This window comes from Lithobates pipiens, unplaced genomic scaffold, assembly GCF_037356315.1.
Source record: "Lithobates pipiens isolate NorthernLeopardFrog02 unplaced genomic scaffold, aLitPip1_a1.2 Scaffold_16, whole genome shotgun sequence".
Classification (NCBI taxonomy): Eukaryota; Metazoa; Chordata; class Amphibia; order Anura; family Ranidae; genus Lithobates; species Lithobates pipiens.
In genome coordinates this window covers 106,944,815-106,970,211 of record NW_027507748.1, presented here as the reverse complement: position 1 = coordinate 106,970,211, position 25,397 = coordinate 106,944,815, and the positions used below count along the sequence as shown (strand labels likewise).

The 25,397-nt window shown below is 38.7% G+C and overlaps 1 protein-coding gene and 1 long non-coding RNA gene across 3 annotated transcripts in view; both read right to left on the bottom strand.

Moving 5' to 3' along the window:
• MOSPD2 (motile sperm domain containing 2) overlaps window positions 1-25,397 on the bottom strand; it is a 150,337-nt gene that overhangs the window by 26,045 nt on the left and 98,895 nt on the right. For both annotated transcript variants that reach the window (XM_077480224.1, XM_077480223.1), the window contains exons 10-13: window positions 8,225-8,334; window positions 7,763-7,859; window positions 4,708-4,804; window positions 2,764-2,893 (exon numbers count right to left, since the gene is read on the bottom strand). In XM_077480224.1, coding sequence (XP_077336350.1) covers window positions 2,764-2,893; window positions 4,708-4,804; window positions 7,763-7,859; window positions 8,225-8,334 — 434 coding nt within the window. The remainder of the gene's footprint in view (window positions 1-2,763; window positions 2,894-4,707; window positions 4,805-7,762; window positions 7,860-8,224; window positions 8,335-25,397) is intronic.
• LOC143981948 (uncharacterized) lies at window positions 11,698-25,168 on the bottom strand. Its single transcript, XR_013274385.1, has 3 exons — window positions 22,830-25,168; window positions 22,628-22,732; window positions 11,698-17,244 (listed from the first exon to the last, which is right to left on the bottom strand). It is a non-coding gene; the product is annotated as an uncharacterized LOC143981948 (long non-coding RNA).

Here is a 25,397-nt window from a genome sequence, read left to right as displayed (position 1 = left end):
TTATAAGAGCCAAGCAGCACTTCCATCCAAAATGATCACATACTTCAAATTCAGAAAATCAAAACACTAAGGTGGTCTCTAAATACAGCAATCTTTCATCAGTTTATTTTTATTTTTTTATTTTTTTTAATATAAGCCACAAGTTCCATTTGAGACATTCTAACATCTGGCCTATAGCTACAATGTAAACCCGTACTGCATGAAGGGAAAATACTTTATTGCTACACTTAAAGTGGGAATCCATGCAAAAGTTAAAAACCCTGCATCTATAGACACCAAAATTCTAACACTAACCTCTCTATCCCTGAAAAAAAAAAAAAAAAACTCAGTATACATACCTTTTCTACAGGCGTTCCGATCCGATCTCCAGTGGCGGAAGCTCTGATCCCACGCTGAGCTATAAGCTGCGGCTTCGCTGTGTGGGTGGGTGCAGAGGACACATCCATCAACGGAAGCCCCATAGTAACTGTATGGGGACGTCACTTCCCAGCTGTTTTCAGGTATGTACTCAGCAGAGCTTTCGTCACTGGAGATCGGGTCATATCTCCCGCAGAAAAGGTACGTACAACAGTTGTGCTCATAAGATTAGATACCCTGACAGAATTTCAGAGAATATGAAGGATGACACAAAAACTTTTCTTTCGCTCATGGTTAGCGTTTGGCTGAAGCCATTTATTATCAATCAACTGTGTTTACGCTTTTTAAATCATAATGGCAACAGAAACTACCCAAATGACCCCCACCAAAAGTTTACATACCGCAGTTAATACTGTGTATTGCCCCTTTAACATAAATTAACATCAATGACAATTGAAGGCTTTTGTGGCATTTGTGGATGAGGCTGTTTATCTTCTCAGATGGTAAAGCTGCCAATTCCTCTTGGAAAAAAAAACTCCAGTTCCTGTAAATGCTTGGGCTGTCTTGCATGAACTGCAGATCTGAGATCTCCCCAGAGTGGCTCAATGATATTTAGGTCAGGAGATTGAGATGGCCACTCCAGAACCTTCACTTTATTCTGCTGTAGCCAGTGACGGGTCAACCTGGCCTTGTGTTTTGGATCATCGTCATGTTGGAATGTCCAAGTACGTCCTATGCACAGCTTCCTGGCTGATGAATGCAAATGTTTCTCTAGTATTTTTTGATAACATTCTGCATTCATCTTGCAAACAATTGTGACCAATTTCCTGTGCCTTTGTAGCTCCCACATCCCCAAAACATCAGAGATCCACCTCCATACCTTTCATCATAGGCCTTGTTGACTCCTCTCCAAATGTAGCATTTATGGTTGTGGCCAAAAAGCTCAATTTTGGTCTCATCACTTCAAATGACTTTGTGCCAGAAGGTTTGAGGCCTGTTTCTGTGCTGTTTGGCGCATTTTAAGAGGGATACTTTGTGGCATTTGGGTAGTAATGGCTTTCTTCTGGTTACTCAACCATGCAGCCCATCTTTATTCAAGTGCCTCCTTATTGTGCATCTTGAAACAGCCACACCATATGTTTTCAGAGTCCTGTATTACATATGAAGTTATTTGCGGGTTTTTCTTTTCCCAAACAATTTTCCTGGCTGAAAGTTTCATGGATGTCTTTTTATACCCCTTTCCTGTTTTATACAGTTCAACTGCCTTTTCCCGCAGATACTTTGACAATTCTTTTACTTTCCCTATGACTCAATCGTCAGTGCAGCACTGGATAAAAGATGCAAAGGTCTGTTAGGAGGTCCAGAAACGCATTGGCCTTTTATACACACACACTAATTACAAGCAAAACAATCACAGGTGAGGATGGTTACCTTTAATAGTCATTCAAACCCCTTTATGTCAACTTGTGTGCATGTTATCAGGTCATAATCCCCAGGGCATGTAAACTTTTGATCGGGATCATTTGGGTGGTTTCCGTTGCCATTATGATTTAAAAAACAAAAACAAAAAAAAAACACAGTTGAATGATAATAAATGGTTTCAGCCAAACACTAACCTTGAGTGAAAGAAATGTTTGTGTGTTATAATTCATATTCTCTGAAAATGGCCAAGAAATCATAAATTCTGCCAGGGTATGTAAGTTTATGAGCACAACTGTATACAGATTTTCTTCTTTTCAGGGCTAGAGAGGTTAGTGTTAGAATGTTGGTGGCTATAGATGCAGGGATTTTAGTTTTTGCATGAAGTCCACTTTAAGGAGGTAAAAGGTGCCACAGCATAACTTCATTTTGATACCTGCCCCCCTCCCATAAGTGTTGCAGAAAACACAAAACTTTCTATCCAAAAGCAATAAGCTAAAAGCCAGAAGTTGCTTACAGGCCTAAGCATGCAAATGCTCAAGGCTGGTAACACCAAGCCCTGTATTATTGAAGCAGGTGGAGTGTGGTTATGGTTTCCATACAAGGACCTTTGGGTTTTTCTAATATATATATATATATATATATATATATATATATATATATATATATATATATATATATATATATATATATATATATATATATATATATATAAAAAAACACAAATGAATATCTGCAGCAATTAGAGAAGTGACATTTCACATCTAAAACAGTGAGATTTCATGACATTTGCTTGATCCAAGTCAGGATTTATAGTTTGCAAAATCTATTCAGTAGTTTTCGTCCAGGGCTAAGAAAATCTGAGATACAGAAGTGTTAATAAGTAACCAAGCCATTTTGCTAAACAAAGCTGATTAATATGTTGTTCTTTAGGCTGCATGCTAATTTCCCTAACAAAATGGCTGAAACCTTCTACACAAACATTACCTGTGTTCCATGATCTTATTTCTGGGTAATTCCTTCCAGAACTGGGCCAATTCCTGTGCTCCTGTACCAGATGACTGCTCCATTTCTGCAGCCATCACTAAAAAGCGATCTTGCAGTGATGCTGTGGAGGCTTTGAAAGGACATGGAAAAAAAAAAACACATGGAACCAAACAATTCATTAGGAAGTAGAAAGTGTGGAGATTACAAGCGGAATACATTTTCTTTGCATATTTATGGCACTTCATTATGGATGTAGAGCACAGTTCTTCTAAGTGAAAGGATTCTCTTTGTATGTGCAGTGTAATCCATCAGAAGCCCAGTCTGTCATGACAAGGTCCTGAGCCTTCCCTACGTTATCAAACTTAGAAGATGAGAACAATGTAACTAAAACTTTGTACAACATAAAACATTTTCAGTGTCTTAAAAAGGCTACATTTTCCAATTTTCTATAAAAACAAGGAGCGTTATCTGTGTTAACACTATGTTGCCACAATAAAATGTAATCCAATGGTTTACGTATGTATAATTTTTTCACAAATGTGTTGGAAAACATTACACAAGAATTGAGCTAAGAAAGCTGCAAATTTGTCCTGCTGGTCTCTTGATACTTGTGCATGGGATGAATATTGGTAAAAAAATAAAGGTTTATCCTGGCTGCCTAAAATGGTCGACCAGTTACCCGAACTTTTGAGATAATAAATAATAAATATATATGTATTTTTTTTATTTAACACAATATATATGTATATATATTTTATGATTTATTACACACACATTATGTATATATATATATATATATATATATATATATATATATATATATATATACACACACACACACACACACACACAAACATACATATATACGCACACAGCAATGCAACACTATATAACAGAAACTACTAAGCTAATTAGAGAAAGCTTATTAAATAATATATAAGCATATTGAATCCTTTTTTGGAGTATTAAAAATAGCTCATGTATGCAAATGCTCAGTGGTATCAATCAATAACATAAATAGTATAAACTGCACTATATGATTCTACTTGCTAAAATGTATCTGTAAGATAAAGTCTAGGGACATTGTGATGATAATATGAATAATAAAAAATGCATCAGATGACAAACTTTTAACTTTAAGAGCAAGAACCTTAAAGTACCCCTATTAACTTAAATGTACTAAACAGCCGCGCCTACGCTCTCTGTTAACAGGGAAATTACTCAATCTTATAAATAAGTTCTAAACCCTGGAGATCAGTGTGCCAATTCTGGACAATGAGGCCTCTAAAATGAGATTACATGTAGGTCAAAGTTAAACACAATAAGCTGTTAGTGCTCCCCTAAGGTTTGAACAGTTCTTAAGATAATATGCATGCAATTGTTTTTTACATTTTGCAAGTTTGGATATTTTAAATAATTTTGATAATATAAATCAAATATTCTGCAATAAAAATGACACCTCTATATGTGAACTTTAAAACACATAATATTGACCCCCGAGAGGCCCCTTCCACATAAGCAGTCAGCCGTGAGCAGTTCCCCTGCTGATCGGAGGATACATCTTTGCCCTTTAATTTTATGCAGTGTGGACACAGCCGTGCCCCTGTCAGCTCTATGGGTGACCAGGTGTAAACAGACTCCACCATCCATTTACATAAGGCTACCTCTGATCTGGTCCACCAAAATGGAAAAGGATGTAGGCCTTTTTCCATTTTTTTTTCTTGGAACTGGCTTGATCTGGATGTAGGGGGATGTAAAGGGACACAAGTCAGTTTACACCTGCCTGTAGATTGGGCTCCATGAACCTTCCAATCATATCTGTCTGAAAAACCGACAGGCGGTCAGAATGCCCATGTTAAAGGGGTCTAAATGTTATAATTAACGTTTTATTGTTTGTTCTTCCCCTCACAAAAAAGTCAGGACACTATTGTGTAGAACAATTACCTGCATGAAGGGAAACCACAATATCCACAGTGGATCCGGGCTCACAGCTGCTATTACTGGGTTTCACTCTGTATTTGTCTGGGGCAGTTGTCCTCACCTAAAAGCAACGCAAATATTAAATTCCACAGGTATTATTCCAGATAAACACAGATATCAATACAAAAATATTATTAGAGAAAAAAAGAGCTCCCCTTATGATAGCGTTTACAATATTTTAAGAAAAGAAGAAATGGACATAAAAGGTGCACACACCAACCATTAAAATTATAATATAATACACAGATTAATACTAGTATTAGAGTGCTCAACCCACTGTGAACAGATGTTAGAAGACACCAGAAAAAATATTTTTTTTCTTTACTTATAAATAATAAGGTAATATCCGAATATGGAAGGTGGTTGAAAATTGGATGGAATGGATAGACTGTGATATTAGCAGAAAACAGTGAAAATCTGATTCCTTGAGGTTATCCAGTTATCCATCTTGGCGATATATGTTCCTTTGCGTTTTTTATGGAAGACTTAAAACGTTTAACCTTACAAGCCACAAAGTATACGTAAAGTCTGATTTCGTAAAGGTAAGGGAAAGGTAAGACCATTTGTCATTTTTTTTTGTTTGCCATGATCCCATTGTGAAGGTTTAGAAGTTTGTCCTTCAATTTTTGCTAGGCATATATTTTTAAACTCCAAACCTCACTGGAATGCACTTTTTTCTGTGGTATTTAGGCGCCTTTCTCCATTCTTAACTTTGATGTATCCACAAGGCAACTTAAACCTTGTCACATTGTAGGGCTTATTTTGTTGGAAATGTGGAAGTATGTTTTTAAAGAAGACTTTTAATATTAAAATGTGTAATACCGTGTACACACGGCCGGACTTTGACAGCAAAGGTCCGACGAAACGAATTTGTCGGACAATTCGACCGCGTGTGGGCTTCATCAGGCCTTTGCTGTTGAAAAATCAGACGGACTTTAGATTTAGAAAATGTTTCAAAAACCAAACTACCTACCTTAAGCATACATGTTAACATAAATTGAAAAGTAAATACCTTTTCCCCTTATTTTTTTATAAATGGTCACATGACTGCAAAGCTGTCACCTCTGCTTAATGTGGTGGGAGAGAACTCGTGCTCTCTCTCTCAGACAATGCCTACAGCAGCCCAGTTGTCTGCCTACCAAATGCAGAGAGGAACTACAGTTTTATGGTCACTTATAGAAATAGAAGTGAAAAAGGAATTCAAATTGTGATTTATATCAAAATGTATAAAGACAATGGGAATCAATGGGGTAACAGCATTTAAAAGGAGGGGCTTGCGATAGCATAAACATATAATTTAAGTGGTTTTCTCCAGCTTCTTTTCATGATTTACTCTGATGTATCCCCATTTTTCAAAATGAGTTGTGTGAAATTTTTACTTCACCTTGCTGCGCTTTCTATAGGAATTAATTTTCATGCACAAAAAACGTGAAAAAACATAATTAATGGGTACGAATGCAGCCAATCAACTTACCATAGGCACATACAATAATGTCCACTGAAATTACAGTAACCTGGTATGAACTGCCAGCTGAGCTTCATAACAGCTCACATCATCCAAAAGTAAGATTCAGCAATGGCAAGTCTTAGGCAAGCTATTAGACTGTTTGAATCTCAGCTGGTTCAGCAGGAATTGGCCGATATTCGAACCATGTATGGGCAGGCTTGATTGATCAACTTGAGTACCACCAGCCTGCTGGATTTTTATAAGCGATGGTCGCTAACGGATGGTATAGCGGCGACGGCTTTCCCCACCCGGAAAATACAATGGCTCGGCAGGAGGGATTCCCCTGTCAACACTGTGTTGACAGGGCAATCAAGCTAATTTCTTTTCTGCAACAGATGGTTGCAGGAAAGAAATTCGCTCCATCTATGCCAATGGTTGCAGAAAAGAAATTCGCTCCATCTATGGTCAGTTTTAGGAACTTTTTATGCATGTTAATCAACTCCATTTTACTTCCTACTTTCATAAATGGAAGATACAGTTTTATTGAAGGGGTTAAAATACTACAACAATAAGCTGTTAAGCTGAAACATGTAAGGGGGTCTGATTAGTTTGGATTTGAACCCTATGACTCATTTTCTTTAGATCCTGCTGTGTACCGATATATTGGCTGGACTTTCACTGTTAAAACACTAAAATCAACAGATGTATTCTAATTGGTTTGTGAGATAAAGGAATTCTAAAAACATGTCCCCAAGTTCAGAGGGCTCCCTGCTCAAGCAGAAGATTATGATTAAAGGAAAACTGTAACAGAGAAATATGGGGTACTACCATTGCTGGTCTAGGCCCAGAAAAACTAGGTTGTCTAACTTTCTCTGGCTTCAGTACTGTCACTGACCCCTAACAAGCACGTAGCAAGTTAAATCAGAGCTATAAATATTTGTCATAGCACTTAGTTTTCTCCTAGGCCCTCTTCAGGATCTTGCAAATACCAGTTAATTATTCCAGTAAATGCCAGCTCATGGATGCTCCTGTGCTGGGGTTACAATGCTGCACTGCTCAAATTCAGAACAGCATTCTGACCCTCAGGTAGGCTGTACCTGCTTGAAATATGATTGGGAAGGAAAGATATTAAAAGGGGCCATGGCTATCCATCTTGTCACTGCCGATTCACAAACCTGTAGCTCATCAACCAGCACCTGGTCCTGCCCACTGCTTTCTGGATTCACAGAACTTCCTTTGAATGAAGGATAATATGGAGAATATAGAAGATTTTTCTTTTTGTAAAGGCTTGTGTATCAAATAGTAACTGGATTTGTGACCTGTTAGAACTATAGATCTGCATACTTGTTCCAGGGCAGTAACACTGAAGGCAACAGGTCAGCAAAAATCTGGCTCTCCATTAACCCCCAGGTTCCATAATACATTGAATGCACCTGCACAAAGGGGTGGTTTGATCACTTAACAATACAAATATTACACACATACACACACACACACACATATATATATATATATATATATATATAAAAAATATTAATAGATATACAAAAGTAATAGCATCTTTTGTTTTACCTTAAAAGCCACTGTATTTTTGGTCACATTGTTGAGAATGATAGTACATTTTCTTTCTCCGCTTTCCTTGGTTCCAAAATGCAATTCTTCTGCAGGACTAACAAATAAACAACTCATTAATGTGATATTTATAGAAAAAACATACTTTTTTTTATGAGAAATGACAGATGTTGCATAATAGTTTATTACAGAACTTTGCGTTTTGCGAGGACAAAAAAAAAAAAAATTAAACAGTGTGAACCCTTTGGGAGTTTTACTTGAGAGGGAAACAGATGAAAACAACAACAGCGAGATGTGACTTTGGTGCACAAAGGAGTCACATCAGCAAAAGCCAGAAAACACTTTTTTGAAGACTGAACAGGCTTGATGTCAGCAGTTTAAGAAATTTGTTTTGCAGTCCCCAAAGATCAAATTTTAGGAGAGTAAACTATAAACTCTCTAGGCTCTGATCTTCTGTCATACCTAATGTGTAGTAAAGGTCCCTTAAAAACTGTTGACGTCTTCCTGTTTTTCAGCTTTGAGTCAGTCTTTTCAGAATCCTCGTGTTTGCAAAGATCTTCAGTGCTGGTCATCTGCAATACAGAAGATGACGCAAAGTTTAATGTAATCACAAAGCACTATGATCAAAGTACAATTGTGCATTGTTATTAAAATGTTATAAGGTTTCATAGGAACTAAGGATATTTTGTAGTTAATTTGACATTAACACAGTATTCATGTTCTAACAGCCAAATTAAGATTAACCAACCACAGAACAAAGCAGATTCTTTGGGCTGTAGACACAAGGATAAAAAAAAGCTTTTCATTTATGTAACCTACGGAGGATGTTTTGAAGAGATTTAAAAAAAAGCAAATACTTGAATTATGAATGGATGCCATCAGGCCAAGTCAGTCACCGGGTTTTGTTTCTTTCACGGTCTCTGGTAGTAACATCCGCACACTTCAGTTCCCAGGTCCATTCACCTGATACAGCCATTACAAGTGGAAGCTGATCACAAGTCTAACATTTCTATTTACTAAATTTAAATTAAAGAGCATGTAGCGGGGTTGAGAGGTTTAGGAAGTGAAAAGTTAATCATTTTGTGGCTAGGTCATCAATGACTAATGTTCAGGTTAATTTGGTTGTTAATCTGACTATAAGGCCTAATTCTTGTTCTCTCCAGGCAGTTGTAACACAGTTTTACCACCAACCCAAAGAAGAACATGCAGCTTCACTGGGCTGTACACATGCCATGGCAAGAAATATTCCCGTCACATGAACAGGGTTGCGATGCAACTGCCCCAGTTGTGGTGCAGTGGTATGTCCTCTTAAAGTTTAAAACAGCTGCTGAGGAGAAAACATAGTGAGGTTGATTTACTAAAGGCAAATAGTCTGTGCACTACAAGTGTGCTGCAAGTGCAGCTGTGCTATATCTGAAAGCTCTGCTGATTTCTATCATCCAATTATGTTCAAGCAAAAATGCTGTTACAGAACCTATTTTCCTTGCATGTTCTCCTCAGATCTAGTGCACAGACCATTTGCCTTGAGTAAATCAACCCCATTGTCTCCCAGCCAACCAATAACAGAGGGCAGTAAGGGCTGCCGCTAACGTAAACGCACTTGAACTTAAAATTTGCCTACCTTGTTTAAATTGTTTTTTTTAGGGGCATACAGTATAATGCTTATACTTGGTACACATTTAAAAAACTCTGATAACTGAGTATAGCAGAATAAATAGTTTTAATTTTTATTAGTATTTTTTTTAATTCCATAAATGTGCACAATACAAATAGAGGGACTCCACCATTTTCAGGGTGCAGTTGCATCTGCAGGGTGAGGTTTTAATTTCATAAGTGAACTTCAATATGTCTTATCTTACATAGTAATCACATTACTGTGAACCACTTTGGTTTTCGATTGTCAGTGAGCACAGAAGTCATCAGCAACAGTTGACATACAGTGTTGGCTGCTATCAGTCAACATGGGAATGCAAAAGAACTTTACCACTGGTATCATACCTCTGCCTTTTTTTGTTTTTTTTGTTACACACCCTCAGTTCTACCAATATTAAATCATCCAAGATTAATGCTAGAAATGCCTCAAACAAACTGGGACTTTATTTTATGTACTTTGGGCCTGCCCTAAGAGACAACCATTCTGGCATGTGGTATAGACTATCCTCTGTAATCTTTTATTCTAAAGTGGAACTAAATCCTCAGTCATTACAGCCAAAGAAGCTGCCATATTAACTTCGAATTGATCTGCAGGTGCTGTACATGTGATCTGTTATGACACAAGCCATTTCATGGCTCAACAATTGGGTTGGGAGCACAAGCAAATGCAACAGTTGTCATTCATGGCATGTCTTGAATTTAATGTTTTAAATCATTGAGTTTAATATGGCTTTAAAATTCCAGAAAGTTACTGTTGCATAGAATAACTGAGCTATTTTCAAACAGGGTGCCTCTTCAGGTTTCTTCGGTAATGTCTTGGCAAAATGCTTTAAAATTGCCCAAAATTTGTATAGCACATGGATGAAGCCTGTGCACTATTACAACCTTCCAGCAACCTGCATCCTAACAACCAATGACGTCACTGGTTGACAAGGAGGATGGCAGGCAGGCAGGCACCTGCACAGCATCCTTGTTTGCCTCTCCCTCAGCAATGGGGTGAGGGAGAACAGAAACATTGGAATAATAGCCAATGTTTGCTTTAGAAGATCAAATCACTTCTAAAGTTGGGTGTTCTACATGCGTGAATGTTGTTGCGTTATGTAAAACTATTTGTTTTGTTTTTTACATTTTAGAGTGGGGGTGTCTCGAGATTGTCCATGACCACTCATGAGATGCAAGACATCATTTTTGCCTAGGCCAGAAACCATGAAGCAAACATAATATGCAATCCTATCTATTTACCAATGCCAGCAGCATAAGGATTAAAAATATTTAATGTTGATAAAGATATAGAGAGTGTAGTTCCATTTTACAGTAGAATCCCCAAACTTTTTCAAAAATGTTCTCTGATAAGATGAGCTGCAGAGGTGGAGTGGTGCATTACTTGCAAATCTAGAGGTTTTATCAAGATAAAAAGGCACTTGCAGCAGGTTTCGGGTTAACTTATGATCATGATGTGCAAATGCCTTTCATCTTAAAGAGGGATTCCACCAAAAAAAAATATATTAAAAGCCAGCAGCTATAAATACTACAGCTGCTGACTTTTAATAAATGGACACTCACCTGTCCCGGGTTCCAGCGATGCCGGCAGCCGAAGGCCGATCGATCGCTCGGCTCTCGGCTGCTGCAGTCACCATTCTAGGTGAGGGAATCAGGAAGTGAAGCGAATCGGCTTCACTTCCCGGTTCCCTACTGCGCATGCGCGAGCCGCGCAATAGGAAATCTCCGCGCTGTCACTGGGACCCGTGTGTGTTCCAGCAGACAGCGCGGCAGGGCAGGAAATGGCGTAGACTCCCACGGGAGTCTATGCCCGGAAAGTGGGTGAAAATACCTGTCTTTGACAGGTATCTCCACCCCCTCCCCCCTGAAAGGTGTCAAGTGTGACACTGGAGGGGGGGAGGGATCCGATCAGCGGAGGTTCCACTTTAGGGTGGAATCCCGCTTTAACAAACCTACAGAATTCACAAGCTACCTTCTGGGACCATTACTTCTGTTTGTAAAATGTCTACCTTCTGCAGAGCTGGAATCGTCAACATGGTTTAACCAGTGTGTGGCACGGGATGGAAGTTCAGACATTTCAGGTATAACAGGCTGCATATTTTTTTTTTTTTTTCTGCGACTTCACAGGTATTGAGGGCAGCATTAGAATAGTGGCAATATATATATATTTTTTTAATGCAAGTTGGCAAACGCAATTTCATATTACAAACTCTAAATGTTTATTTTAAGAGCACTTTATTCATTTTTTTAGGGACTGTAATGATGACCAAGAGACAAGTGAGGAATTTGGGTTAGGTTTTTATTGCCAATGCAGTAATATAAAAACAAAAATTACACATTTTTAATTGTATTGTTAGTTGACATTCAAGAGTCCCTATTGCAAAAACAGAAGTTTGAAAAAAAAAAAAGGGGCTGCTGTAATCTTTTCTAGGTTTTCCAGCCTCTTCCCTAAAGCTGAGTACACACTACAGTTTGTACTGATGGTTCCTGTACTGACACGCTACAAAAACCTGACAGCTCTGGTCGGAGCCACTGTTCTAACCATGCAAGGTTAGTCCCGCGATCTCCTCTGCTGAGCTGTTGTGTTTTGACAGGGTGACGGCCCCCCGCCAGAACACTCCGATCAGCGCTTTTTGCGAACGGCCAGCTGTCTGCTGGACAGACTGACATACACACGGGCAGAATGTCGGCCGTTTTTTGGTTTTATTTTGCACCGGCAAATGTCTCCCGACATTCTGGGACCGAAGCATAAAAAAGAAACTCCTCAGCACAGCAGAGGGAGATTTTGTGGCTTTTAGAGGAGTTACAAGACTGTTTGTGTATACAAGGAATATGCAGCGATTTTCTCTTTTCATTCAAGCTGTAGACTATGGGAGGCCTGGATGTATGTCCTAAATGGTAAATCGTGGTTTTAACTGTTCCTAGACTATTTAAAAGATCTAGCCTGTATGAAAAGGTGTATTTATGTGGGGCAGAATGAATGCAAAATATAGGCCTGTTCTATGTGCTAGTATTTCCCATCAGAAAGACAGTGGTAGGTAAACATTCTGTTCCCTCTCCAACCCCCTCTCCCAATTAATAGCACACCCAACCTATATAAATGTTGACGTTGGTACAGTTCCAATTGTTCGATGTATTTAAAGGTTTTCAAAGTGACCATTTTGCCATCCCCAGGCACAAACACTTGGGAGAAGGTCCCATAGAACCCTAAGGGTTGCTACTGTACAGGAACAACTAGAACACAGAAGGCTGGTGGAGGGACACAAGTCTACAAACCCCTGTTAAAATATTAGGTTTCTGTGATGAAAACAAATGAGACAAAGAAATATTTTCAGAACTTTTTCAACCTTAATGTGACCTATAAACTGTACAACTCAGTTGAAAAATAAACTGAAATCTTTTGGGGGGGATGAAGTAAAAAATAAATAAAATACTTGGTTGCATAAGTGTGCACACCCTCATAACTGGAGATGTAGCTGTGTTCAGAATTAAGCAATCACATTCATGTTAAATAGGAGTCAATACAAACCTGACGTCATTTAAAGTGCTTCTGATTAACCCCAAATAAAAGTTCAGCTGTTCTAGTAGGTCTTTCCTAACATTTTCTTAGTCGCATCCTACAGCAAAAGCAATGGTCCCCAGAGAGCTTCCAAAGCATCAGAGGGATTTCATTGTTAAAATGTATCAGTCAGGAGAAGGGTACAAAATTTCCAAGGCATTAGATATACCATGGAAAACAGTGAAGACTGTTGTCATCAAGTGGAGAAAATATGGCACAATGGTGACATTACCATGAACTGGACGTCCTTCCAAAATTGATGAGAAGAACATGAGAAAACTGGTCAGGGAGCCTGCCAAGAGGCCTACAGCAACATTAAAGGTGCTGCAGAAATATTTGGCAAGTACTGGCTGTGTGGTACATGTGACAACAATCCCTCATATTCTACATAGGTCTGGGCTATGGGGTAGAGGGGCAAAGAAAAACATTCAAGTCCCGAGTGGCTACATTTTTCAAAAACACATCTAAAGTCTCCCAAAAGCATGTGGGAAAATGTGCTATGGTCTAATGAAACCAAGGTTGAACTTTTTGGCCATTATTCCAAGATATGTTTTGTGCAAAAACAACACTGCACATCACCAAAAGTACACCATACCCACAGTGAAGCATGGTGGTGGCAGCATCATGCTTAGGGCTTACTTCAGCTGGAACAGGGGTCTTAGTCAAGGTAGAGGGAATTATGAACAGTTCCAAATACCAGTCAATATTGGCACAAAACCTTCAGGCTCCTGCTAGAAAGCTAAACATGAAGAGGAACTTCATCTTTCAGCATGACAACGACCCGACGCATACATCCAAATCAACACAGGACTGGCTTCACCAGAAGATGATAAAAGTTTTGGAAAGGTCCAGACCTGAATTAGATTGAAAATCTGTGGGGTGATCTGAAGAGGGCTGTGCCCTTCGCAATCTGACAGATATGGAGTGCTTTTGCAAAGAAGAGTGGCCAAATATTGCCAACTCAAGATGTGCCATGCTGATACTCATATCCAAAAAGACTGAGTGCTGTAATAAAATCAAAAGGTGCTTCAACGAGGTATTAGTTTAACCACTTCAGCTCCGGAAGAATTTACACCCTTCCTGACCAGAGCACTTTTTGCGATTCGGCACTGCGTCGCTTTAACTGACAATTGCGCGGTCGTGCGACGTTGTACACAAACAAAATTGACGTCCTTTTTTTCCAACAAACTTTCTTTTGGTGGCATTTGATTGCCTCTGCGTTTTTAATTTTTTGAGCTATAAACAAAAAAGTGACAATTTGCATTATTTTTTACTATAATAAATATCCTCCAAAAATATATGAAAAAAAAAAAAAAAATTTTCCTCAGTTTAGGCCGAAATGTATTCTTCCACATATTTTTGGTAAAAATCGCAATAAGTATATATTGATTGGTTTGCGCAAAAGTTTTGGCGTCTACAAAATAGGGGATAGATTTATAACATTTTTATTATTATTATTTTTGCCAGTATTGGTGGCAATCTGCAATTTTTATCGTGACTGCAACATGATGGCGGACACATTGGACAATTTTGACACATTTTTGGAACCATTGGCATTAATACAGCGATCAGTGCTATTAAAAATGCATGGATTACTGTAAAAATGTCACGGGCCGTGAAGGGGTTAACACTAGGGGGCGATGAAGGGGTTAACTGTGTTCCCTGGGAGGCGATTCTAACTGAAGGTGGAGGAACTAACTACAGGAAGTGACAGTTTGTGGTTCCTAGCTAATAGGAACACACGATCTGTCACTCCTGTCAGAACAGAACAGGGAAGTGTGTGTTTACACACACGCGTCCCTGTTCTGTGTCTCCTGGTCACAATTGGTCGTGGCCGGCGGTCATTGCGACCGTCGGTCATGAGCATCGCCCACCCGCTGTGCAGCGGGTACGCGCACCTGCTATCCGGACCCCTGCGAGATCACGTACAGTAACATGATTTCGCACAGGGGAGCCAGCCTGCCGCAGTAAAACTGCGGCGGCTGGTCCGGAAGCGGTTAAGGCTTAAGCAACCGTATTTTTATTTTTACCTCCCTCAGGATTTCAGTTTGTTGTTCAATTGAGTTGTACAGTTTATATGTCACATTAAAGATGGAAAAAGTTCTGAAATGATTTATCTTGGTGTCATTTGTTTACATCACAGAAATCTGACATTTAAAACGGGTGTGTAGACTTTTTATAGCCACTGTATGTAAACCAACCCCCCAGGGGACTCAAGTACAGTGCAAACCAAGTGTGCATGTGAGAAGACGTGAGGTGGGGTTATGTGCCACGTGGGGTGGCTAGGTTAGCAAAGTGGGGCAAAAAGGAAAGTGCACTTAGTCTTTAAAAGAAGTGAATTTAACCCTGAGTGTATGTTTTGCAATTTGTAGGACAATTACAAAAAAACAGACGCTAAACCACAAACCCATGCTGTTATGTGTTCATTTATAATCATTTTTTTTTAAAGCAACTAATGTAAGTTCCTGAGTTTAGCCAAGTATCGGCCTCTTACGATTCCCTATACAACAGAGTTCAGACTGGGAGAGGGAGAAGCAGAGTCATCTGTGCTGCAGTGCTCATGTGCTAAACAAGAAGAATGCAAAAGGGTGGAGAGAGCAGGGTTGTCAATTGTCCTTATTTTCAGGAACAGCTTGTAAAAAACACCCAGTCTTCTAAAGTCCACAAACAGATGAAACGGCAGCTGGCTGTGTGCAGAAAAACATGCAATTGAAAAGTGATCCTTTGTCCTGAGGTTTGTGCGTCTGAGATTATCACTAGTGGTACGGTAATTAGGAGTACTTTGTTGGTACAAGGACCACGGTATAGGGTACATATAATATAAAGTATCATTGCTCTTATAGGTTTAAGAGTTTCTAATAGGAGTTTGTCATATTAACTTCTTCTGGACTGCCCCATGTACATTTACTTCATCGCAAAATCACGTACCTGTACGCAATTTCGTCTGCTAGGTCTTGGCTCCCACTGTGACTGGACACAACAGGAGCCAATCAGTGGGTCTGGCGGACCCAATGTTCGCTGGGGCTAGCTAATCCTTCCCAAAAGCAGACAGAATGGCGGTCTGCCTATGTAAACAAGGCAGATCACCATTCTGTCAGAGGGGAAGATGGAGATCTTGTGTGTCAGCTAAGCAGAAACACAGATCTCCGTCTTGACCCCCCCCCCCAGTTAGCAAGCACTCCAAGGGAACACATTGAACCCTTTGCTCGCCCCTTCCCTGTCAGTGTCCTTAGTACAGTGACAGTGCATTTTTGTAGCAATAATCACTGTATTGGTGTCACTGGTCCCAAAAAAGTGTCACTTAGCGTCAGATATATCCGTCACAATGTCGCAGTCCTGCTAAAAAAAAATAATAATAATAATTGCTGATCGCTGCTATTACTAGTAAAAAAAATTAAAAAAATTCCATAAATATATCCCATAGTTTGTAGATGCTATAACTTTTGCACAAACCAATTAATATACGCTCACTGGGATTTTTTTTTAACCAAAAATATGTAGCAGAATACATATTGGTCTAAATTGATGAAGAAATTAGATTTTTTTTTCATATTTGTATTGGATGTGTTTTATAGCAGAAAGTAAAAAAATATAGTTTTTCTTTCGAAATTGTCAGTCTTTTTTTTGTTTAAAGCAGCGATCAAACACCTTTCGCTCTGCTCTGTCAGTAAATATTTCATGTTTTGTCAGTAAAAAAGTGGTGGGGGCGATTGACAATCCTGGGAGAGCCGAGGAACAATGTCACTTTCCCTGTGCAGTCCTGGCTGTGCTGTTTGGTAGGAGTATGTAAATCTAATTAATTACACAGTATTACAGAGGTAAAACAGCTGATTTCATCTGTGGCTTTAGGAAACTCTCTGAAGTTCAGCTTTAAGGCTTGGACCACACTAAGCTGAGGGAATGAAGGTGTGCCAGTTCAACTGAACTTGCACGATTTTGCTCCTGCATGTCAGTCCTGATTTCGGCTGCGATTTCACAGACATCTGTATGGGTTTCTGCACAGATATCAATGGAAATCGCCAAAAGTAGTACAGAAACTACTTTTTGAAAACTATTAGGACGGTGCCATATTCTGGTTATTATCCTTTCTCTATGCAGCTTTTACCCGAAAACTACTGTTAAAATGTCAAAACCAGTATAGGTAGAAAAATATAGAAAGATAAAATGATTGTAACAGAAATGTCCAGTGACACCGAATGAAAATCATTCAAAGAGTGATTATATCTGGCTGTTTCATCATTGGCTCAAAGAAGCAGGAAGAATCTTCACTCTGTAATGAAAGAAACAGGCGTAAAAAAAAAAAAAAAAAAAACATACAATGAGAATTGCTAAAACTGGAGCAGGCAAAATCTTGAACAGCTAGGCATAGTAACCAATCAGCATTTTAAGAAAAAAAAAAGGCAATTTTGAAACAGATGGCATCAATAAATCTCAAAATTTGGGACAGGGCAGCAAAAAGTTGGCAAAGCAATTGGCACTAACAAGTGAGGAGCTGGTAGAACATTTTACAACCAAGCAGGTTAATTGGCAACCGGTCATTAACAAGATTGGGTTTAAAAAGAGCATCTTAGAGAGTCAGAGTGTCTCAGATGTAATGATGGGTAGAGGTTTGCCTTTTCATCTGTGAAAAGCCAAGTCTACAAATTGTCAAACTATTTCAGAATGTTCCTTCTATAGTACATAATATCAAAAGATTGCAAGAATTTGGAGTAATCTCTGTGTGCAAAGGACAAGACCAAAATGCAATATTCGATGTCCTTGATATTCAGGCCCTCAGACAGCACTGCATTACAACAGGTTCTGACATCGCTGCATAATCTCAGGAATACTTTCCAAAAATCCCTGTCTGAACACAGTTCGCGGTGTTGTCCAAAAATGCAAAGTAAAGCTCTATCATGTAAAGAAGAAGCCTTATCTGATCATGATCCAGAAACACTGCAGCCTTCTCTGGGCCAAGGTTTGTTTAAAATGGTCTGCTGCAAAGTGGAAAACTATTCTGTTGTCAGATGAATCAAAATTTGACGTCCATTTTTGTCATTCATCCAAAAGATTCAGATTAAAGAGGAGAGGGACCTTCTGGGATTTTTACCAGCAATTAAAAGCCTGCATCTCTGATTGTATGAGAGTGCATTAGTGCAGATGGAATGGGCAGGCACCATCAATGCTGAAAGATAAAGCCAGATTTTAGAGCAGCATATGCTCCCACCCAAGCAACATCTTCAGGGAAGGGCGTGCATATTTCAGAACAACAATGCTAAACCGCATACTGCATACTGCATGTATGACGACAGTATGACTTTGTAGTAGAAGAGTCCTGGTGCTTAACTGGCCTGCCTGTAGTTCAGACTTTTCACCAATTGAAAATATTTGGCGCATCATGAAACGAAAAATACGGCCCAGGACTGTTTAGTAGTTAGAACCTCTATATCATAAGGCAAGGATGGGACAACATTCCTCTCCCAAAACCCCAACAATTGGTCTCCTCAATTCCCATACATTTACAAAAGCATTGTTAAAGCCTAACTCCGGGCCAAAAAATGTTCTCCCCTGCAGTGGAGCTGTGTCCACATTGCATGGGTCAACTAATTGTTTTGTCTAGGGGTGAGCAGAAAGTTTATACTCATCCTATCCTTCAAAAAACAGCATTCTCTCACGGTACCGCGGAGGGCTGTTCCTGGTCTATGGAGCCTGCTCTGGGTGTGATGACGTCAAGCACAGTCCACTGCACAAACACTAAACCACATGGAAGCAGGAGCACCAGGAACCGGTCTTATGTTAGGAGGATTAAGTATATCTCCGCTCTCCCCATGAAAAAAAAAACCAAGCAAATAACCCATGCAGTATGGGCATAGCCCCATTCCATGGGAATCTTTTTTTTTTGTCTGGAGTTGGGCTTTAACCTGTTCCCACCCCGCGTATAGTCAAATGACGGCCACAAGGTCTCTCTCTTATCCTGGGCAGCTGTCATATGATGTCCTTGGCTTCCCGGCCACTAGGGAGCGCGCGTTCCTGCCTCATCACTTGAAAGCAGATGCACGTGCCTGGTGGCCTCAATGTCCGCCAGGCACCCGCGACTGCCTCACAGTGAAGGGACGTGGATCTGTGTGTGAAAACGCAAAGATCCACGTCCTGTCAGTACAGGAGGAACAACAATCTGTCACCTCCCCCAGTCAGTCCTCTCCCCCCACAGTTATAATCACTCCCTAGGTAATACACTTAACCATTTAATCGCTTCCTAGTGTTAACCAGTGACATTTATACAGTAATCAGTGCATTTTTATAGCACTATTCGCTGTCCGATCTGTCCGCCACAATATTGCAGTCCTGACAAGAATAGCACATCGCCGCCATTACTAGTTAAAAAAAAAAAAAAAAGCCATAAATCTATCCCCTATTCTGTAAGTGCTATAACTTTTGCGCAAACCAATTAATATACGCTTATTGCGTTTTTTGTAACCAAAAATATGTAGAAGAATACATATTGGCCTAAACTGAGGAAAAAATGCTTTTATTTTTAAATTGGAATATTTGGAAAATTAGCATAAAGTAAAAAATATTGTGCTTTCAAAATTATGTCTTTTTTTGTTTATAGTGAAAAAAATAAAAACCACAGAGGTGATCAAAACACAACCAAAAGAAAGTCTATTTGTGGGGAAAAAAAATTAACAAATATCATATGGGTACAGTGTTGTGTGACCGCGCAATTGTCATTCAAAGCGTGACAGCGCTGACAGTTGAAAATTGGCCTGGGCAGAAAGGGGGTGAAAATGCCCTGTATAGAAGTGGTTAAAGGAAGAGGGGATGCTACATTGTGGTAAATACGGTCCTGTCCCAACTTTTTTAGGATGTTTTGCTGCCATCAATTTTATTAATTACCCAATTTTTTTCTTAAAATGGTACATGTTCGTTTAAACATTTGATATATTTTCGATTGTGAATAAAATGAGATTTGCAAATCACTGCATTCTGTTTTTATGTACATTTTATACAGCATCCCAACTTTTTTTGGAATTGGGGCTGTATAATGGGTTCAGTCGATGGATTACAAAGCCCTCTCAATCAACCAGAACGAAACTAACACCAACTTCAGTGTATTTGGAGCCTACAATGTCACAAGAGAAGAAAAGATGCTGCAATTGTTACTGGGGCTCTAAGTAAATCATTCAAGGAGAAAAATGCAATTTAAGACATGAGTAAGCACGACACATTACATTTATAAAAGCCACGTCAAAAACAAACTTGAAAATTAGGGTTCTAAATGCAATTAAACTTCTCAATAGTTCACAAAGAGCACTAAACTGAAATACAAGTTCAAATAGAATGGCCAAAACCAGACTTGCTGACGAGTTAACCCACACAATTTATGCTGCCTATCATTTTGTAAGTTGGTTGCCCCTGGGAGATGGAGAACTATGTCAAGAGCAACCTTTATAATAAAAGCTATAGATATAACTGCTATAAGGCAAATATTGTGTTGTAAGGACGCGTGCACTCACTGAGGCATGAAGTTTCTTGAGTTTCAGAAAATTGATGCACATGTGTGTTCTAATACATGTATTAAGTTCTTGGTGAGAAAGATAAAGGAAAAGAGAAAGTCTCATGACTGTGTATTGTAGAAAGTTTGGAATTTAAAGAAGAAGTTCACCTTTCGGAATGTTACATGTTCCACCCGTTTTTTAAAAGGTGGAATATGTAACATGTAATATGTTCCCACTGCTGCAGCCTCTCTCTCCAATCCGCCACATTTAGTGACAGCGCATGGGGGTTTTCTGCCCAAACTTCACCCACCGGCTGCATCATTCATTCACAGAGTTCTACCATCAGCCTTTGCAGCTGGTGACATGGTTTTGAATGAACTACCAGAGCGCTGCTGAGCGTTCTAGGTAGCGCACTGATGGCTCCAGTCACTGTGTAACTGCCTGCCCTTATGAGCAGACAGTTTACAATGACAGTCTGCAGGAGTCCTGCATTGAACCTGCGATCTGCTGGAATGTTTTCCAGGCTCCACTTAAAGCGGGAAGTAAACTCATTCATAAAATAGTTTGATTTCCAGCATGTGCCGGAAATGTAACACACTCATTGGATGTGCTCTCAACCAAACTGTGAAACCCTCCAATGGCTGGTGTCTAAACTGATCACATGTGCAGCATTATGGCAGTTGTAGATTAAACAGAGGCAAAGATGGCAGCTTCCTTGGCTGAAAACTATGGGAGGGTTTACTTACACTTTAAAAAAAATGAATGCACATTTTTATACCTGCAAAAAGATGTGCATTTTTTTTTAACAAAAGGTGAACTTATCCTTTAACCAATACCCTTTATTGGCCAAGTCATTTGTTAGGCTGAACAGAATTCTGAAAATGTTTCTGAAACCAACACATTTATACACACAGAGGGGCACAATGTAATATAACCACAGAAGGTAATATATAAAAAAAAAAAAAAAAAAAAAAAGAAGATGAATCCCTTTCCGATGTCTAAAAAAATAATGAAATACAACCATCGTCATCATTAAACCTGCCACTTTGCTTAGAGTCCTTTCTTTTACACACCTATGGAAATAGAAATAGCTATACTTTTCAAAAGGACCTACATTCTGCCTAGCAAAATCCACAGTATGCAGTGACATGCAGGAATTCTTTAGAAAATTGTGGATTAAAGCAGTGGTCATCAACCCTGTCCTCAGGGCCCACTAACAGGCCAGGTTTTATGTATTATCTTGGGGAGATGCAGACTAGAATACTGCAATCACTGAGCAGCAAATTATATCACCTGTGATATATTTCGGTTATCTTGCAAACCTGGCCTGTCAGTGGGACCTGAGGACAGGGTTGATGACCACTGGATTAAAGAATATTTCCATGACAAGCCAGACCACAACACAGCCAAATTAAAGACACAATTCTAAACAAATAAAAATGATCTGGACCCCTAGACCTGGAAGGAATCCAACCCTAAAGTGGGCTGTTTCTAAATTGGTTCCCAAAATCCATCCATCCAAGAAGCAAACTCAGGCAGACTGATAATCTCAGGTAATGCAACCATCAAGGAAAATGCTTCAGGCTGGCTAAAAAATATCCTACCACCTCTAATCTGTAAACATCCAGCAACATTCAAGACTCAACCAAATCTCTTAAACAAACTCGCTGCCTTTGACCCATTACTTAAGATATCCTATGAACATCTCAAGAGGACAAACTGGACACATTTATATGTGGGCTGCAGTTTTCTTTTGATAGTGATCTGGGCTGTGCTGGGAACAAATCTCATTTGTGAGAAGAGGGACAGAGCAAGAAATAGACTGTCTGGAGCCAAATTTTGTTTATTTGTGGTAAATTCCCTGTCCAGCATTATCAATGAAGGAAACAGCAGCATCCCTACCCTAAAATGGCCACTAACAGAAATGTATAAATTGTGGTAAGCTATGAAGAAATTATTTCCAGAATGGTCTCAAGTACTATATGGAATATATGAACATATTAATATCTTTCGGAAAGTTCTATCAGTTTAACTAAAGTGCAAGCATCGGACCATCCTTGCCATACTTCTGCTTTCACTATCTAGTGTATGTTAGGTCATAGGTAGTATGTTGCTACATCGGCTGAAAGCTTTCTTTTAGTGACTGAGAATATAATTTTCAGGCTGAGTCATTACCATCACAATTCATCCTCACATGCTGCCCTTGTGACACTTCCCACTGCGCAGTTCCTCTTCTTGCAAACCGTCAGACGCACTGCTGGCATGTTTGATATTCTGTGACTGCAATAACAAAAACGTTTATAAAAAAGGACTCCATAATTCCTGAAGATGAGAAAAGCTAACAAAAAATATTTAAAGCAATTTTCTGTAGACTTACAGTTTGGTCCACGAAAGGACTACATTCCACTCTTCATTGTCGGTTAACAAGTAAAGACGAAGAAGTAGATAAAGAAGAGATTGAACAGGGCAGTGCAGGGTCAATGTTAGGCGTAGCAGGCTTACACCAGGGAGTAAAGTACGAATTAAACAAAAGCGTAGCTTTCTTTTAAACTCTTTTGCTTTCACCAGCAGTCTTCCCGACCTCTTGACGACTCACTTTCAATATTTCAGTAGCAACTTCACTTTATAAAAATAACTAGCCTTCCTCGTAGAGAGGGAAAGACAGCATGATGAGATTATCCAAAGTCAGACAAAACAGAATAATTTCAAAATGTATTTGCATTTCAAAAACATGTAAATTAAAGGGCAACTCCAGCCAAATGGCTAAATATATAGATAAGGACATCTTACCTATATGTGTATAAATTAACATACTAATGTAATCAATGCCAACCTGTTGCACTACATACTGCACAGCATGAGGAGGAAGTACACATTATAGCAGCCTAAATTTATTCAAACTGCTCCGTACTCCATCATCAGTGTGGGGTGTTTACTACGGTAGTAATAGCAGACAGGAGATGGACACCCAGGGGCTCTTAACATGAAACATCAGAGCACCACCTTGCACAGCAAATATGCTCAATGCAAGCCTAATTTGTTGTTTGTCAACTCAATAAAAAAGGAAGTTCTCAGAAAATTATTCTTGCCGAATCCCAAAATAAATAAGGGACACAAAGGTGAACCAAAATCTGGTTTATATATTTGCTTGGAGCTGTTCTTTAATTACTATTAAACAGTTAGTCTAACAAAGTTGATTTTTATTACTGCATTAGTGAACAAAAACTTAGAAAAGTACTAGATAATAGAAAATTGCTATATGTTATTTAAATTATAATAAGTTTGCTGTGGAGGTCAACAGCACAACAGAAAATTAGATTTTAATAAGAGTAAAAATTGTGCATTAGTGTATCTATTAAAGGTAATCCTTAAAAGCAGTGCAGAAATGTTAATGAGATAAATAAAAGGACATTTTAATTGCTTTTATTCCAATTGCATTAAAAAAAAAAAAATAGCATAAAACACTTGTGTTCGCTTTTGTGTGTCATACTGCTATAATTTTGAAATTGATACTTTGGTTGCACATAATATCAAGGTACTCCTCTTTTGCTTTAGAATAGCTGTCAATCTGATATGACATGATCAATTTGGGGAATGTCACATCCTTTCTGCTAATATAACTATACCCACCTGCCATTTATATAGAATTAGAAAGCCATTTAAATACAGTGATTATCTCTGTAAAAAAATATTCTCTAGAAATTACAGTCATTGCGTAAATGATGAGAAACATTTTGTATATTACAGCTCCCTAGCAAGTTAGATCATGCTCTGTCATAAGATAACAATATACATTAAATTCTTTGTAGGTCTTAGAATGTGCATACGTGCACCTTAACAAGGAACTTTATTTGCTCCCGTTTGATCTGTTAAATATACTATTGAAAAAGTATTTTGTTACATTTATTCAATAAATCCAAAAATACCCATTGATCTGCCTAAAAACTTTCGAGCTGATAATTTCTTCCACACTTCCGCTTTCTCTCTTTTGAAACACAGGTGGAACGCGATCGGTGTGCCTGCCTGTGTCTATGGGCTGTTCGATGTCTACTCAACTGTAAGTGTATACGTTTTTATGATAAATAAAATAGTTGCACGCTACACCATGAGGAGGTCTCGCTTCTCTTTTTGATTTATGAACCAATATTTATTTGGCTGATCCACCGATTGGGGCCGTTCCATTGAAGGATTCATCTTTGTGATATTTAGGCATAATTTGACTACCTGTAATGGGTGTCATTTATTTGGGCAGTAGGGCGTTTGCTCAATCAGTGGAAGACACCACTTTATCCATTCTTCACACTACAAGGAACATTTCACGTCACTTAATTAGAGATATCTGGTGGTGGTTTATGCACTATTATTATTACAATATTTATATATGGTATGTGTTCTTAGGAGCGCGTTATAGAAATATAATTTGTGCATTTCTAATTTTACTCGCTAGACCTTAAGTCTCACTATGAGTTGCTCTTTAGGTTATATTTATTATATTATTAGTATTTGCTTATTTGCACTGTGTGATTCACATTTGTATTATTAACGATTTATTGTATTTGATTTTATTTATGAGAAATCTGGTTGCACTTTATTATTGCACAATTGGAGGTTTTGGTTTTTACATATGTGATCATGGACTAATGGGTCTATGAATATTTAACCACTTGACCACTGGGCACTTAAACACCCTTAATAACCAGACCAATTTTCAGCTTTCGGTGCTCTCGCATTTTGAATGACAATTACTCAGTCATGCAACACTGGACCTATATGAAATTTTTGTCCTTTTTTTCACACAAATAGAGCTTTCTTTTGGTGGTATTTAATCACCGCTGGGTTTTTTTTTTTTTGTGCTATAAAAGAAAAAATACCGAAAATTCTGTAAAAAAACGAATTTTTCTTTGTTTCTGTTAGAAAATTTAGCAGATTAGAAATTTTTTCTTCA